Source organism: Tursiops truncatus, chromosome 4, assembly GCF_011762595.2.
Source record: "Tursiops truncatus isolate mTurTru1 chromosome 4, mTurTru1.mat.Y, whole genome shotgun sequence".
Taxonomy (NCBI): Eukaryota; Metazoa; Chordata; class Mammalia; order Artiodactyla; family Delphinidae; genus Tursiops; species Tursiops truncatus.
This window is the reverse complement of record NC_047037.1, coordinates 10651318-10666263: the sequence shown is the minus strand read 5'-3', so window position 1 is coordinate 10666263 and position 14946 is coordinate 10651318. Positions and strand designations below refer to the sequence as shown.

The 14946-nt window shown below is 36.2% G+C and overlaps 1 protein-coding gene across 10 annotated transcripts in view; it reads right to left on the bottom strand.

Moving 5' to 3' along the window:
• The window catches only part of ANKRD28 (ankyrin repeat domain 28), a 185792-nt gene that overhangs the window by 98948 nt on the left and 71898 nt on the right, over positions 1 to 14946 (bottom strand). Inside the window, exon 3 of one of the 10 annotated variants that reach the window (XM_073803675.1) lies at positions 12059 to 12166. The exons of 8 other annotated variants lie outside the window; for them this stretch is intronic. In XM_073803675.1, coding sequence (XP_073659776.1) covers positions 12059 to 12166 — 108 coding nt within the window. Of the gene's footprint in view, positions 1 to 12058; positions 12167 to 14946 lie in introns of those variants that run through there. One more of the 10 variants, XM_019934412.3, reaches the window with a different exon arrangement.

Genomic DNA, 14946 nt, shown 5'->3' with positions numbered 1-14946 from the left:
ATCGGAAGGTGCAATGTCTGGTGAATACGGCGGATGAATCAGAACTTCCCAGCCAAGCTGTAACAGCTTTTGCCTGGTCATCAAAGAAACATGCGGTCTTGCGGTATGCTGATGGGAGATTATGCGTTTTCCATTGACTAATTCTGTATGCTTTTCGTCAAGGGTTGCTTTCAGTCGGCCTAATTGGGAGCAGTACTTGTTGGAATTAATCGTTTGGTTTTCCAGAAGGAGATCATAATAGAGGGCTCCCTTCCAATCCCACCATATACACATCACCTTCTTTGGATGAAGACCAGCCTTTGGTGTGGTTGGTGGTGGTTCATTTCACTTCCCCCATGACCTCTTCTGTTCCACATTATTATATAGTATCCACTTTTCATCACCTGTCACAATGTTTTAAAAACGGAATGTTTTCGTTAAATTTCAGTAGAGAATCACATGTAGAAATACGGTCAAGAAGATTCTTTGCACTTAACTTACGTGGAACCCAAACATCAAAGCAATTCACGTAACCAAGCTGGCACAAATGATTTTCAACGCTTGATTTGGTTATTTTGAGTATGTTGGCTATCTCCCGCATGGTATAACGTTGATTGTTCTCAATTAATGTCTCGATTTGATCACTATCAACTTCAACTGGTCTACCCGACCGTGGAGCATCGTCCAGCGAGAACTCTCCAGCACGAAACTCTGCAAACCACTTTTGACACATTCGATCAGTCACAGCACTTTCTCCGTACACCGTACAAATCTTTTTGTGCGTTTCAGTTGTGCTTTCACCTTGCTTGAAATAATAAAGCACAATATCCTGAAAATGTTATTTTCTTCCATCTTCAATATGAAAATGGCTACACAAAAATTCACCAATTTTGATGTCTTTTTTTAAATGCACACTGATATGACAGCCGTCACATACAATCTAACGAAATTGTTTTGAATGAAATTAAAGACAACTAAGTGCTACTAGAGCCATCTTATGGAAAAAACCAAACAAACTTTTTGGCCAACCCAATACTTGGATTAATATTACTATATTCATTACACTTTTCTATTTGTTTCCCTCTTTTTAAAAAAAATTTATTTATTTTATTTATTTATTATTTTTGGCTGCGTTGGGTGTTCGTTGCCGTGCATGGGCTTTTTCTAGCTGCAGAGAGCGGGGGCTACTCTTCATTGCGGTGCACGGGCTTCTGTGGTGGCTTCTCTTGTTGCAGAGCACAGCCTCTAGGCACGCAGCCTTCAGTAGTCGCAGCATGCGGGCTCAATAGTTGTGGCGCACAGGCTTAGTTGCTCCGCGGCATGTGGGATCTTCCCAGACCAGGGATCAAACCTGTGTCCCCTGCATTGGCAGGCGAGTTCTTTACCACTGCACCACCAGAGAAGTCCTGTTTCCCTCACTCTTTATTCCTATTTTTATCTTCCACTCTTTTCCTGCCGTTTGTGGCTTTACTTGAGCATGAATTTAATATGAATCCATTTTCTCTCCATTCTTATTTAGCCTATCAGTTCTACTTAAAAAAAATTTTTTTTAATGGTCGCCCTAGAGTTTACAGTATACGTTTATAGCCAATCCATCTACTTTCAAATACCACTTCATGGGTACTGTCAGTTCTTATAATAACAAAATAACCCTTATTCTTCCATCCTGTTCCTTATCATCACTGTCATTCATTTCACTTATAATTAAGCATAATATATGACATATATACATATATATAAGCACACATAATTGAATATTTAGTATTGTTTTGAACGAACTTAAATGTAAGACCAATGAAGAATAAGAAAATATTTTACTTCGACTTATTCCTTCTTTATGTAGGAATGTTCTTCCTTTCTTTATGTAGATCCGAGTTCCTGACTTATTCTCCTCTGTATAAAGAATTTCTTTTAACATTTCTTGCAAGGCAGGTCTACTGGTAACAAACTTTTCTGTTTGATAAAGTCTTTATTCTCCTTTATCTTCTAAGGATAAAGGTGCAGAATTCTAGGTTGGTGTTTTTTTTCTTTCTCCCAACACTTTAAATATTCCACTCCATTCTCTTCTTCTTGCATGGTGTCTGAGAAGTTGGATGTAATTCTTAACTTTGCTTCTCTATAAGGTGTTTTCCCCCACTCTGGCTTCTTTCAGGACTTATTTACCTTTGATCTTCTGCAGTTTGCAAAATGATATGCCTAGGTACAGTTTGTTTATTTGTTTGTTTTTCACATTTATCATGCCTGGCATTCTCTGAGCTTCCTAGATCTATGGTTTGGTATCTTGACATTAAGTTGGGGAAATAATCAGTCATTATCGTTTCAAATACTTCTTCTGTTCCTTTCTCTGTCTTCTCCTTTTGACATTCCCATTATAAGTATGTTACACCTTCTGTAGTTGCCCCACAGTCTTTGGATGTTCTCTTCTGTTTTTCCAGTCTTCATTCTCTTTGCTTCTAAGGTATTGAGGATTCTACTGAGACATCCTCTAGCTCAGAGATTCTTTCCTCAGCTAAGGCATTCTTCATTTTTCTGTTACAGTGTTTTTCATTTCTAGCATTTCTTTTGGTTGTTTCTTAGAATTTTCATGTCTCTTCAAATTGTGGTTTTTGCCTTTTTGTAAGTCTTATAATTTTTTCTTCATGACCAGACATGATGTACTGGATAACTACGCCTTTTGTAACGTGTTGGTGAGGTGTAAGGGCAAGGCCAGTGTTCTACAGTCCTATGAGTAAGTCTGTCTTTTAGTGAGCCTGTGCCTCTGGTCTGTGAACCTCACAAGTGTTTCTCAGTGGTCGCCTTCCAGTGAATGAGGTGGGGGATAAGATGCCTGAACAAAATCAGAGCTCTGCCCATTAGAAGGTGGAAAATGAATGAACATTAAATCAGTAGCCAAAGTTTCTGTCACTTTGTGATTTTATATGGCCTTTGATATTATTTTTCTTCCCAGATACTTGAGTGTTCTAGACAACATGGTATGAGGGAAATATCAGAACAAGCAAGACACCTATTAGAGTAGAAATTCAAATCAATTTTGTTACTACCGACTGAAAAGAAAAATGTAACAAAAGAAAAAGGAATCATTAACTGGAGTCTAAGCTAAAATGTGATGAAGCATCCCTCTTACCCCCCAAAACCGCTGTGAAATGACCTAGGCTTAAGGGATATAATTCACAAAGCAAACAGAATAGTTTACAGACTTGTCAAAGTAACATACTGGGAACAGAAACAGCCTCAGAGATCATCTAATTCAATCGCTTCGTTTTACAAGTGAGAAAAGTAGGGCTCAAAGAGGCTGAACCAGGGAAGGACACACAGGCTAGAGTCTAGTCTGTCTGCTTAGAGGCCAAGGTTCCTCTTACTGTTACACTTTGGACCTCTTCACCTCCTTACAGTTTAATAGTTAACAGCAACAATGCGGTAGCTGTCGTGCTTTACGTTCATGTGTTTATCTGTAAATATCTGCACATGTGTTGGATTTTAGAAAATAATCTATTTTAAAAAATCATAGCAGTAACAAAGGACTCATCACTGTCCTATAACTGTAGAAGTATGGTCCCACTTCAGAAAAATTTTCCACAGTATGACAACCTTAATGTTCTTTTTTACAGCCCTCAATTTGTGACAATTACAATTATTAAATGAAACTTATAGTACAAAGTCTAGGAAGAAGAGAGATTTTCATTTCTTAGAAAAGAATCAAATAAAACAGGAGACTCATAAGATAAATAATTTAAACAAAAAATATCACACTGCCTACTAGACAATACATGTAACTGAAAGTTACATTTAAACCAATTATTAACAGTTTCAGTTTATGACTAGTAAACAAGGAAGATACACTTAACAAATAACTAGTCATACTTCTTGATGAAGCTTATTTTGGGGACTAACTATTAGTACCTTGGAGTCACAGAGGAGAACAGTCTCCATTTATAAACAAATACTTTAAACAAGGCTACTCAAACATGCCCTCACTCAACTATAAATATTAACCTTCAGCACAAGATAACATTTTATATAATAACAGCCGCCTGAGAAAAAGAAATCTAATCCCAAATATATGCGTATATACTACTACGGCCATGATATTTAACTGTTCAATTAAACACATATTCTCAATTAATAAAGATAATCGGAATATTCAGCACTAGCAAATTACAGGTATTATAACCTTGAACATTAATTTAGAGTAGAGCTAAAAAATCAAGAATCAGATTACACAGCTACAATCAGAGGGGGGGAAAACTTCATCCTGAACTTGAAATATACCAGTTAAATCACTAGATACACTAGAAAGATCTGATCTTATCTCAAAAGTTCTATGCTTGAACACAGTGGATAAATATAAACATGGCTATTTGTGGTGAGTAAGGATCAACATGGTTCTGTAAATATACCACACACAGAAACCTCTTTTGGGGGTGGGAACCAAAATGATCCATTTTAAATTATAAATTATGAAATAAAATTTTAAACTATGAAATGTTTTAAAGTCAAGTCTATGTGGCAGTATGTTACTTTTAAGTGATTTTATATGTTATTCTTTAAGTGATTTATATAATTTATATTTTCATTTACCAGCTGAATCAAAAGGAGGACTTTCCCCCTTAGTTATATAACCAAGACTTGTTAATACCTTTAAAGAAATTATCCTTGTATCCAGGAAGATTTTCAGTATAAATATCTGTATTGAATACAATACCAATCTGAGACAATATCAAAGGTTAACATTTGTGTCACTGAGTCCCAGAAAGAGAGGAGAAAGAAACTGACACAGGAAAAAAAGAAATCTGAAGAAATATGGTTGGAAATTTCCCAATTTTTGGTAAAAGACATAAATTTATACATTGAATAAGTTAAGTGAACTACAAATACGATAAATGTAAAGAAAACCATACTGAGACACACCATAATCAAACTGTTAAAACCCAAACAGAAAGACAAAAATTGTTTTCCTCAGCCTGCTTTAAAGGCAAGTTACACATAAAAGAAATACTCAAATGACTGTGGATTTCTCATCAGAAACCAGGGAGGCCAGAAAACTAAAGAAAAATAAAAACATAAAAACCTGTCAAACAAGAATTCTGTATGACATGAAAGCATCCTTTAGTAATGAAGCCAGAATAAAAACATTTCTCAGATAAAAGAGAGCTAAAGGAAATTAATTCCCAGCTGACTTGGTCTACAAGAAATGCTAAAGGAAGTTTTTTCAGGCTGAAAGGAAATGCTACCAGAGGGAAACAGATCTTCAAATATGAAGGATGCACAATTTACTGAAAGCAAAAAACTTTAATGTTATCTGGGAAGGAATTCAGTGTATTACATATATTACACGGCAACTCTAACACAAAGAGGGGAAAGTAAGGGCTTTTGTTTTTTTTTAAACTTTAAGTGGTAAAACTTTAACTCTATGTAGACTGTGAAAAGATACGTATTTATATTATAATCCCTAGAGCAACTACTAAGAAAATAATAAAGATATGGTCAAAATGTCATTAAGTTCGCAAAAACAGTATATCCAAATAATCCAAAAGAAGGAAGGAAAGAGGGAATAGAGGAGCCAAAGTTAAAAGGGACAAAAATAACAGAACAGCAGACTTAAATCCAGCCACATCAATAAACACATTAAATGTAATGATCTGAACACAATAATTAAAAAACACAGATTGTCATTTTGGATATAAAAACAATACTACCTACAAAAAACCATTTAAAATATAATGATATATTTATGCTGAAAGTTTATAAGTTGTTCAAAGATATATCATGCAAACAGTAATGAAAAGACAGCTAAAGTATCTCTATTAGTAACATCAGATGAAAAATCAGAACAAGGAAAGTTACCAGGGATGAAGAGGCACATTACATAATGTTAAAGGGTCAATTCATCAAAAATAAATAACAACAAAACCCCAACAAAACCCCCAAAATAAATAAGAAGCAGACAAAACCTCATTAGTATGACAATACTAGTGTATATGTACCTAATAACAGCTTCAAAGTCATGGAAGCAAAACTGATAAAAAGGAAGGGAGAGACAGATAATCCACAATTACAAGAAACTTCAGCATGCCTCACCCAGTACCAAAGAAAACAAGTAAACAGAAAAATTAGCAAAGATACAGATGAGCTAAAAAACACTAGTAATCATCTGAACCTAACTTATATTTACAGAACACGCTACCTAAGAACAAAAGAATAAACATTATTTTTAACTGCACTTGAAACATTCATCAAGGTAGACCATGTTCTGGGCCAAAAAACATACCTTAATACATTAAAATAAACTGAAATTACACAAAGGATGTACTCTGGCCATAACAGAATTAAACCAGAAACCAATAAGAGACAGACACTTGGAAAATCCCCAAGTATTTGAAAATCAAAGTATATACTTTAATAGTAAAGTAGAATAAAAGAAGAAAACTAATTCTAAATAACCCAGGAAAGAGGAAATCTCAAAGGACATTAGAAAACATTTTGAACTGAATGAAAATGAAAATATATCAAAATCTGTGATATGAAGTTAAAGCAGTATTCAGAGGGCAATTTAAATAGTAAATGTTCCTGGACTTCCCTGGTGGCACAGTGGTTAAGAATCTGCCTGCCAAAGCAGATGACAGGGGTTCGAGCGCTGGTCCGGGAAAATCCCACATGCCGCAGAGCAACAAAGCCTGTACGCCATAACTAGTGAGCCTGTGCCCTAGAGCCCGCGAGCCACAACTACTGAGCCCACGCGCCCTAGAGCCCATGCTCCACAAGAGAAGCCACTGCAATGAGAAGCCCACGCACCACAACGAAGAGTAGCCCCCACTCGCTGCAACCAGACAAAGTCCGCGCACAACGAAGACCTAATGCAGCCAAAGAATAAATAAAATTTAAAAAACCGAAAACTGTAGAAGTAATATTTTTTAAAAATCATGATCATCACATTTAAAAAACAACACCTTTTCATGATTTTAAAAAAACTCTCAGCAGACTAGGAATAAAAAGGAACTTCCTTAACTTGATAAAGGTAATTTACAAAAATTACAGCTAATATCCTATTTAATGGCAAAAGACTGAATGCTTTCCTTCTAAGATAAGGAAAAAGGCAAGTTTGCCTATTTTCATCACTTCTATTCATTCTCATACTTGAAGTTCTAGTTGGTAACATAAAACGCATATAGATTGGGAAAGAAGAAATGAAACTGTCTCTGTTCATAGATGAGGTACTGTATATAGAGAAAATCCCAAGGAATCTATTAAAAAAAATCCTAGAATGAGTTTAGAAAAATTACAGAATGCAAGGTAAACATACAAAAAGCAACTGTATTTCTATATACTAGCAATTAACAACTGGAAATCAAAATTTTAAAAACTGTACATTTACAATATGAAAGAATGAAAGAAAGAAAAAAGAGAAATGCCTAGGTATGAATCTGACAAAAATCTGCAAGATTTATATGCTGAAAACTACAAAACATTCATGAAAGAAATAAAGAAAACCTAAATAGAGAAAAATACCATGGTCATGGATTGGAAGACTCATTATTGTTAAGATGTCAATTTGATCTATATAGATTCAATACAATCCTAATCAAAATCCCAGCAGGACTCACAGTAGATATAACAACCTAAAATTTATGTGGAAAGGCAAAGATATTAAAATAGTCAAAGCAATTTTGATAGAAAAGAACATGGTTGGGGGTCTTACACTATGTGATTTCAAGAATTACTATAAAGCTGCAGTAATCACGGCAGTGTGGTATTAAAAGGGAAAGAGATAACCAGAATAAAGAGTCCAGATATCAACCCACACAAATATGATCAACTGATTTTGGGCAAAAGTAAAAAAGCAACTGAATGGATATATAATCTTTTCAACAAATGGTCCTGGATATCCACATGTCAAAAAATTAACATCAATCTATACTTAACACCTAACACAAATATTAACTCAAAAAGAATCATAGACCCAACTGCCACATCTAAAATTTTAAAACTTCTAGAAGAAAAGATAGGAGAAAACAAGTAGGTTAAGCAAAGAGCTCTTGGATGTGAAACCAAAAGCACAATCCATGAAACTGATACATTAAATCCATGAAACTGATACATTCAACTTCATCAAAATGAAAAACTTTTTGCTCTCAGGAAGATACAGTTAAGAAGATAAAAAGAAAAGACATACACTGGGAGAAAACATTTGTAAATCACATATCTGACAGAGAACTTGCATTCATAATATACAAAGGACTTTCAAAATTCAACAGTTAGAAAACAGTCCAACAAAATATGGGCAATTAAATTGTGCTGGGACAATTCAGTACCCACTTGGAAAGGGGGGAAAAGCTCCCCACTATCTCACATTATATGCCTAATTTAACTGCAAGTATATCATAAAGCTAGATTTAAAGAGCATAACGATAAAGCTCTGAGAAACAAATACATTACCTTTATGACTCAGGTTAAGGAAGGACTTCTTAAGGTAGCAAAAACTCAAAAGCATTAACAATAAAGGAAAATACTGAAACACCTGACTACATTAAAATTAAGACCCCATGTTCAATGACACAGTAAAGAATGAAAAGGCAAATTGGAATGGGAGAAGATATCTGCAAAACTCACAAAGGGTTCATATCCAGAATATATAAAGGACTACTGCAAATTAATAAGGAAAGAGAGAAATCAAAAGAAAAATGGGCAAGAGATTTAACAGGCACTTCATAAAAGAGGTTATATGAATGTCTAATAAACATATAAAAAGGCACGTGACACTGTCATCAAAAAAAAAAAACCCTCAAACTTTACAAATAATGAGATACTACCACATACCACAGAATGGCTAAATAAATAAGACAAAAAGCAAGAATATGGTCCAAGGATGTGGGCCACCAAAAATTCTCATATAGTGCTAATGGGCGTGTATATTGTTTAAGAATATAGCATTCTCTAAGTTGAATATACACATAGCCTTATATGCCAGAAATTCTATGCCTAGGTATATGTCTTATAGAAATGCACGGTAATGTGCAACAGAAGACGTGCTTATGAATAGTTGCATTGTTTACAACAGGCAAAACCTGGAAACAACCCAACTGTCCATCAACAGAATATGGATAAACTGTGGTATATGCATTCAGTGGAATACTATGAATAATCTTTAGCAATACATAACACAGGTAAATTTTTAAAATGAGATAGTTTGTGCACAAGAACCCAAAGGAATATATGTTGTATGACTCATTTAATTAAACATGCAAAATTATACTGCTTTAGGGAGGAATAATTAGGTGGCAAAATTATAAAAGAAAACTAAGAAAGAGACTATAATAAAAGTCAGGGCTTCCCTGGTGGCGCAGTGGTTGAGAGTCCACCTGCCGATGCGGGGGACACGGGTTCGTGCCCCGGTCCAGGAAGATCCCACATGCCGCGGAGTGGCTAGGCCTGTGAGCTATGGCTGCTGAGCCTGCACATCTGGAGCCTGTGCCCCGCAATGGGAGAGGCCACAACAGTGAGAGGCCCGCATACCGCAAAAAAAAAGTCAGATTACTGGTTACATTGTGGGGTGGGAGGAAACAGTTCTAATCACAAAGTGAGCACAAAGGGCGCTTGTGAGATGCTAGAGTGTTCTGTTTCTTGATCTGGGTAGTGGTTACATTTAAATAATTCATCACATTCTATATTTGTTCTACATATTTTAAATGAGTTATATTTCATAATTTTTAAAAGGTTACAAGAAAGGAGAAAAAGATCAGACATGAGTGCTTCAACATTCTTTCAAAATATCTATTAAAACACATTTGAACTAAGAGGAAACGTGCATCAAAAAATTGGAGGATGGACTTCCCTGGTGGCGCAGTGGTTAAGAATCCACCTGCCAATGCAGGGGACACGGATTCAATTCCTGATCCGGGAAGATCCCACATGCTGCGAGGCAACTAAGCCCATGCACCACAACTACTGAAGCCTGCGTGCCACAACTACCGAGCCCACATGCTGCAACTACTGAAGCCTGCGCGCCTAGAGCCTGTGCTCTGCAACAAGAGAAGCCACTGCAATGAGAAGCCCACCACACCGCAATGAAAAGTAGCCCCCACTCGCTGCAACTAGAGAAAGCCTGAGCACGGCAACGAAGACCCAACGCAGCCAAAAATAAATAAATGCATACATACACACATACATACATACATACCACTTTTTTTAAAAAAGGAAATCCTTAAAAAAAAAATTGGCAGAAAAGACAGGCTCTGAAACAATATTTCAGCTTAAGAAAAGTAGCTTCCTTTGTTGGTTTGTCAAGATTCATTCTCCTGAACTAATGTTCAAAATGAAAATGAAAGTCTCCTCAATATTGGAAAAGAAAACTACTCACCCTTACACCCGTGCCCTTCCCCCAACTACCATTTGGATCTACAAGGGAATTAAGAATAAAAATAGAAATTTTATTACCAGAAATTGCGTTTGTGCAATGCAATCTGAAAACACTCAAACAAAATAATCTAGTTTCTATGTAAACAAAACACCAAAACCCTCACTGTACATATCTATCTTCCAAACTAATGATAAAAACTTGACATATAGCATTTTGTAACTGTTTTCTCATACGAAGACAAATATATTCTAAAATGAATAAATTATTATTTTTTGCACTTGTACAAGAAAACATGCTTCAAATCACTTGGGTAAGTCATATTCAAATCATTGATTCTCTAGAAAAACTACTGAGGGAAAAAAATGATACATTATTAGTTTAAAATATTTATGTAATTTACATTTTCCTCAACAAGTAATTATGCTAAGATACAAAAAAATATCTCAAGGTTTTATCGTTGTTTTATGAAAAATGTATATTTAGTAATTAATCGACTCAAATCACTCACTTTCACAGTAGATAATCTAAAATCATCATCTAAAATATTTTATATTTTATTTGTCAATACATGATTTGGGATAGGATGGGACAAGAAGTTTCCTTTCCCAAATCTGACTCTGGCTATTACAGGTACTTTGGTTTACATAAAATTACCAATGTATTAGCTATTTAGACTTGTTTATATGTGTCACTGTTTTGGCAACATGATCTGAATGAAAACTGAACCCCATGTTATCAAAAAACTATACATTTGGCTTTATTAGGCAGTTCTTAACACTGAATGACATCTCTGAATCCCCTCTTCACCTGCAACGTTTCTATTATTTCCTGTGTTGCTTATGTGTCATGCTCAGCAATCCTGCAAACTTTACTTCTATTTACTGAGTATGATTTAGACTTGTAATACAACAGTAAAGCTGCTTTCGAGGTTGTCAGGGAAATGCAAATGCTAAAAACTTTATTAAATACCTTCCCTAAGAACCAACTTCTGTTCCTGAGCATTGAGGGAAGATGGGATTTAGTCCCCTCGGCAGAGAATAGGGTGGAACAGGTCTACCTCCAGCTGTCTCTTTAAAGTCAATGCTCTGATAGACCATCAGCAGAATGGTGCAAATGATAGATTTATTTTTCACGAAAGCCTTTGCCTGCCTGCATTTCAAGCACATATGTTTTTTTGGTTTTGCTTTTTTAAAGAATTCACCCTTCCTATGTCAAAGTGATTTGAATTGTCTAAACAAGTACTGATGGGAATGCAAGGCAAAAAGACTGTGGAAAGAAGCCTGTTTAGCTTAATTGCACTTGGGCAACTGACAGTAGACTGCCCCCACCCACCAAACCCAAAACCCACACACCCCTGACACAAACAAGAAAACACCTACAAACAATACAGCCAAACACTCTGGATTATAAACTTGCTAAAGTCAGAGACTATGCCTTATTTTTATTTACTCATTTCTAACACTTTTTAAATGGCTACTACTTACAGTCGGCCTTCTGTATCCATGGATCAAAACTACTTGGAAAAAAAAATTCCAGAAAGTTCCAAAAATCAAAACTTGAATTTGTCCCAGGCCAGCAACTATTTATATAGCATTTACATTGTATTTACAGCTATTTACATACTATTTACATTGTATTAGATATTGTAAGTCATCTAGAGATGATTTAAAGTATACATGAAGATGGGAGGATGTGCGTACGTTATACAAATGGCAAATACTACACCGTTTTATACAAGGGTCTTGTTGAGCATCCACAGGTTTTGGTTGTCTGGCGGAGATGGGGGAGGGTGTCCTGGAATCAATCCTCCATGGATGCTGAGGGATGACTATACTGGGTATAAATACAGAACACAAACAAGGTCTGTATCTCCAGAGAGTTACTGAACATGACACAAATAAATTGAGTGTTACAAAGGAGAAGTTCAGAGTGCTACAGCCATCTATTAGGCTAACATAATACTACCTGGGGGACCAGGAAAGGTGTTCCAGAAAAAGAGATACTTAAGTCTTGTATTAGTTTTCTATTGCTGCATAACAAATTACCATAAGTACAGCAGCTTAAAGCAACACTCATTTATTAGTTCACCAGTCTGTAGGGCAGAAGTCCAAGTATGGTACTGGCTGGGTTCTCTGCTCAGGGTAGCTCTTAAAGTGGAAACCAAGGTGTCAACGGGCTGTGTTCTCAAAAGGAGGCCTGACTAAGGGAAAAGGTCACTTCTATGCTCATTCAGGCAAAATTTGGTTCCTTGTAGTTGAGAGACTGAAGTTCCAATTTTCCTTCCTGACTGTCAGCCAGAAGGATCCCTCTGCTCCCACAGTCCCACAGTCTTTGGCATGTGGCCCCCTCCATCTTCAAAGTCAGCAGCAGAGAATCTGCCTCATATCACATTCCTTACTCCCTTTGTTTCTGACTCTAGATCCAGATTTAAAGAGTTCATGTCATTAGGTCTGGTCCATCCAGCTAATCTCACTTTCCTAAAGCCAACTGTGCCAGATGTCATAAACTCATCACAGAAGTGCCATCCTATCATATTTACAGTACAGGAGATATACAGGAGATGTACACCAGGGAATGAGACCTTTGTAGGCCATCGTAGAGTTCTGCCTGACATAAACTGCAATCTGCAGAATGAACAGAAATTGAGACAAGGTAAAGGGAGTTGGAGACAATGTGGGCACAACTGATATCCTGAGTCGGAAAAGAGCATGAACGACAGGGGAAAAAAGTATATATGACTGGTCTCCCCAATACCCAGCATGGTAAATGGCACATATTCATCAAGGGAATGAACCAACATACCAAATTATATCAAATTAGGCTATCAAGTATTTACTAAGGGCTTATATACTTACAGCTACAAGAGAAAAGCTAAGAACTTTGCTGTAATAGTAACCCACTGGGCAGAAATGAGGGGTGTCAAGCCAGGGGAGACAACATGGGCAGAAAACTGAACTGGACATTAACAAATCCAGGCTCTTAAGCTATTTCTGCTAAATGGAAGTGACCAAATAAACTCCAGGGGTCTTATTTTTGCCTCATCTATAACAGATGATGTAACTACTAGACCTCCAAAATCCGTTTCCAGTGCTATCTGTCTTACACAGTGGAAGGCATGATTCTTGCCCTGGCGCAAATTCTATTTAAGAAGTTTTGAATCTAGTATTAATTCATGTTGTAATCTAGATATTGCTCTATCAGTAGTAATATTAAAAAGACAAGTCCACAGAGCATCCTATTCTAAATACTGAATTTACTCTCTTCTACAAATTTAGCAGTAATCAGATACTCCTAGGCTAAGACTTACTTGCTTTTCATAAAAAAATAAAACACCAAAATTACATATCAATACCAGGTCTTATAAGAGTAAGAGGGAGCAGAGGTGATGCCATCTATGATTGGGCAATTTTGTTTTTGGTTTCTTTTTTATTTTTTTGGCCACACCTTGCAGCATGTTGGATCTTAGTTCCCTGACCATGGATCGAACCCATGCCCCCTGCAGTGGAAGCGCAGATTCTTAACCACTAGACTGCCAGGGAAGTCCCTGATTGGGCAATTTTAATTATCAAATGCAACACCAGTGTTTTGAAAACTAATGTACAGAATTTCTTTTTAAAAAATACTGCTGGACTACAATAAAAAATTGCCATTTCACAAAATATGTAAGGTGTAAGTGTGAAAACATTCAGTGGAATGTCAGTCAGCTGTTTCAATCAATAAAATGCTTCTCAATGGCTTTTCCAGAGCTATGTATATTTTTAATAGGCATATTTCCCTGAGTTGAAGAGACAGAGCTGACAGTCTGGGGAGAAAACCAGGATTAGAATTCTCAGGACAGAGTAACAGAGAGGAGAGGATGGTACAAGGAGAGAATCTCAGAGACCTGCAGAATATCCCTTCGTGTACTCCACTGAGTACTGAGCAGCACATGACGTGTGTAAGAATACCACTGGAGACTCATGAAAAGAAGCATCCAAAATAATTAAAGCAGTGTTTCTCAACCTTTTTTTCCTTATCACCCTGACCCAAGAGCCTTTTTAGATTTTTTTCTCCCTAATTGCCCCCATGAAATTTTAATACCACTGTATACCTAATTTATACACTTCGGCCCTTTAGAGGGCCACAAATCATGGTACTATGTGAGATTTTTCATATATACGCACACACACATGCATCCCAACAAAAAACACAATTTTTGCCAAGTTGGAGGTGATATCATCATCAATGAGAACGCACGCATTAGACGGAACAGTGCCTGCTTCGCACACAGGAAACAGTGTCCTGTTCCTACCAGTCAAACCAGAAAAACTCATCACTCCCAGAACCTTGGATAAAGTACTCAGGAAAAATTATCTCAGAAGTGGAGAATAATTAGCCTATTTTGAAATTAAATAACATTTATAGTAGGAACGAAATTTATAAAATATGGATAAATCTGCAAAAGATGTAAATGTGGAATTACAAAATTTGCTGAGGGAAATTAAAAATGACCTAAATAAATGGAGAAATATAACTTGTTCATAGGTAAGGAGAACCAATATTGTTAAAATGTTGATTTTTGCCAATTTCATCTATAGATCAACACAATTCCAATTTCCTTTTTCCCCAAAAGA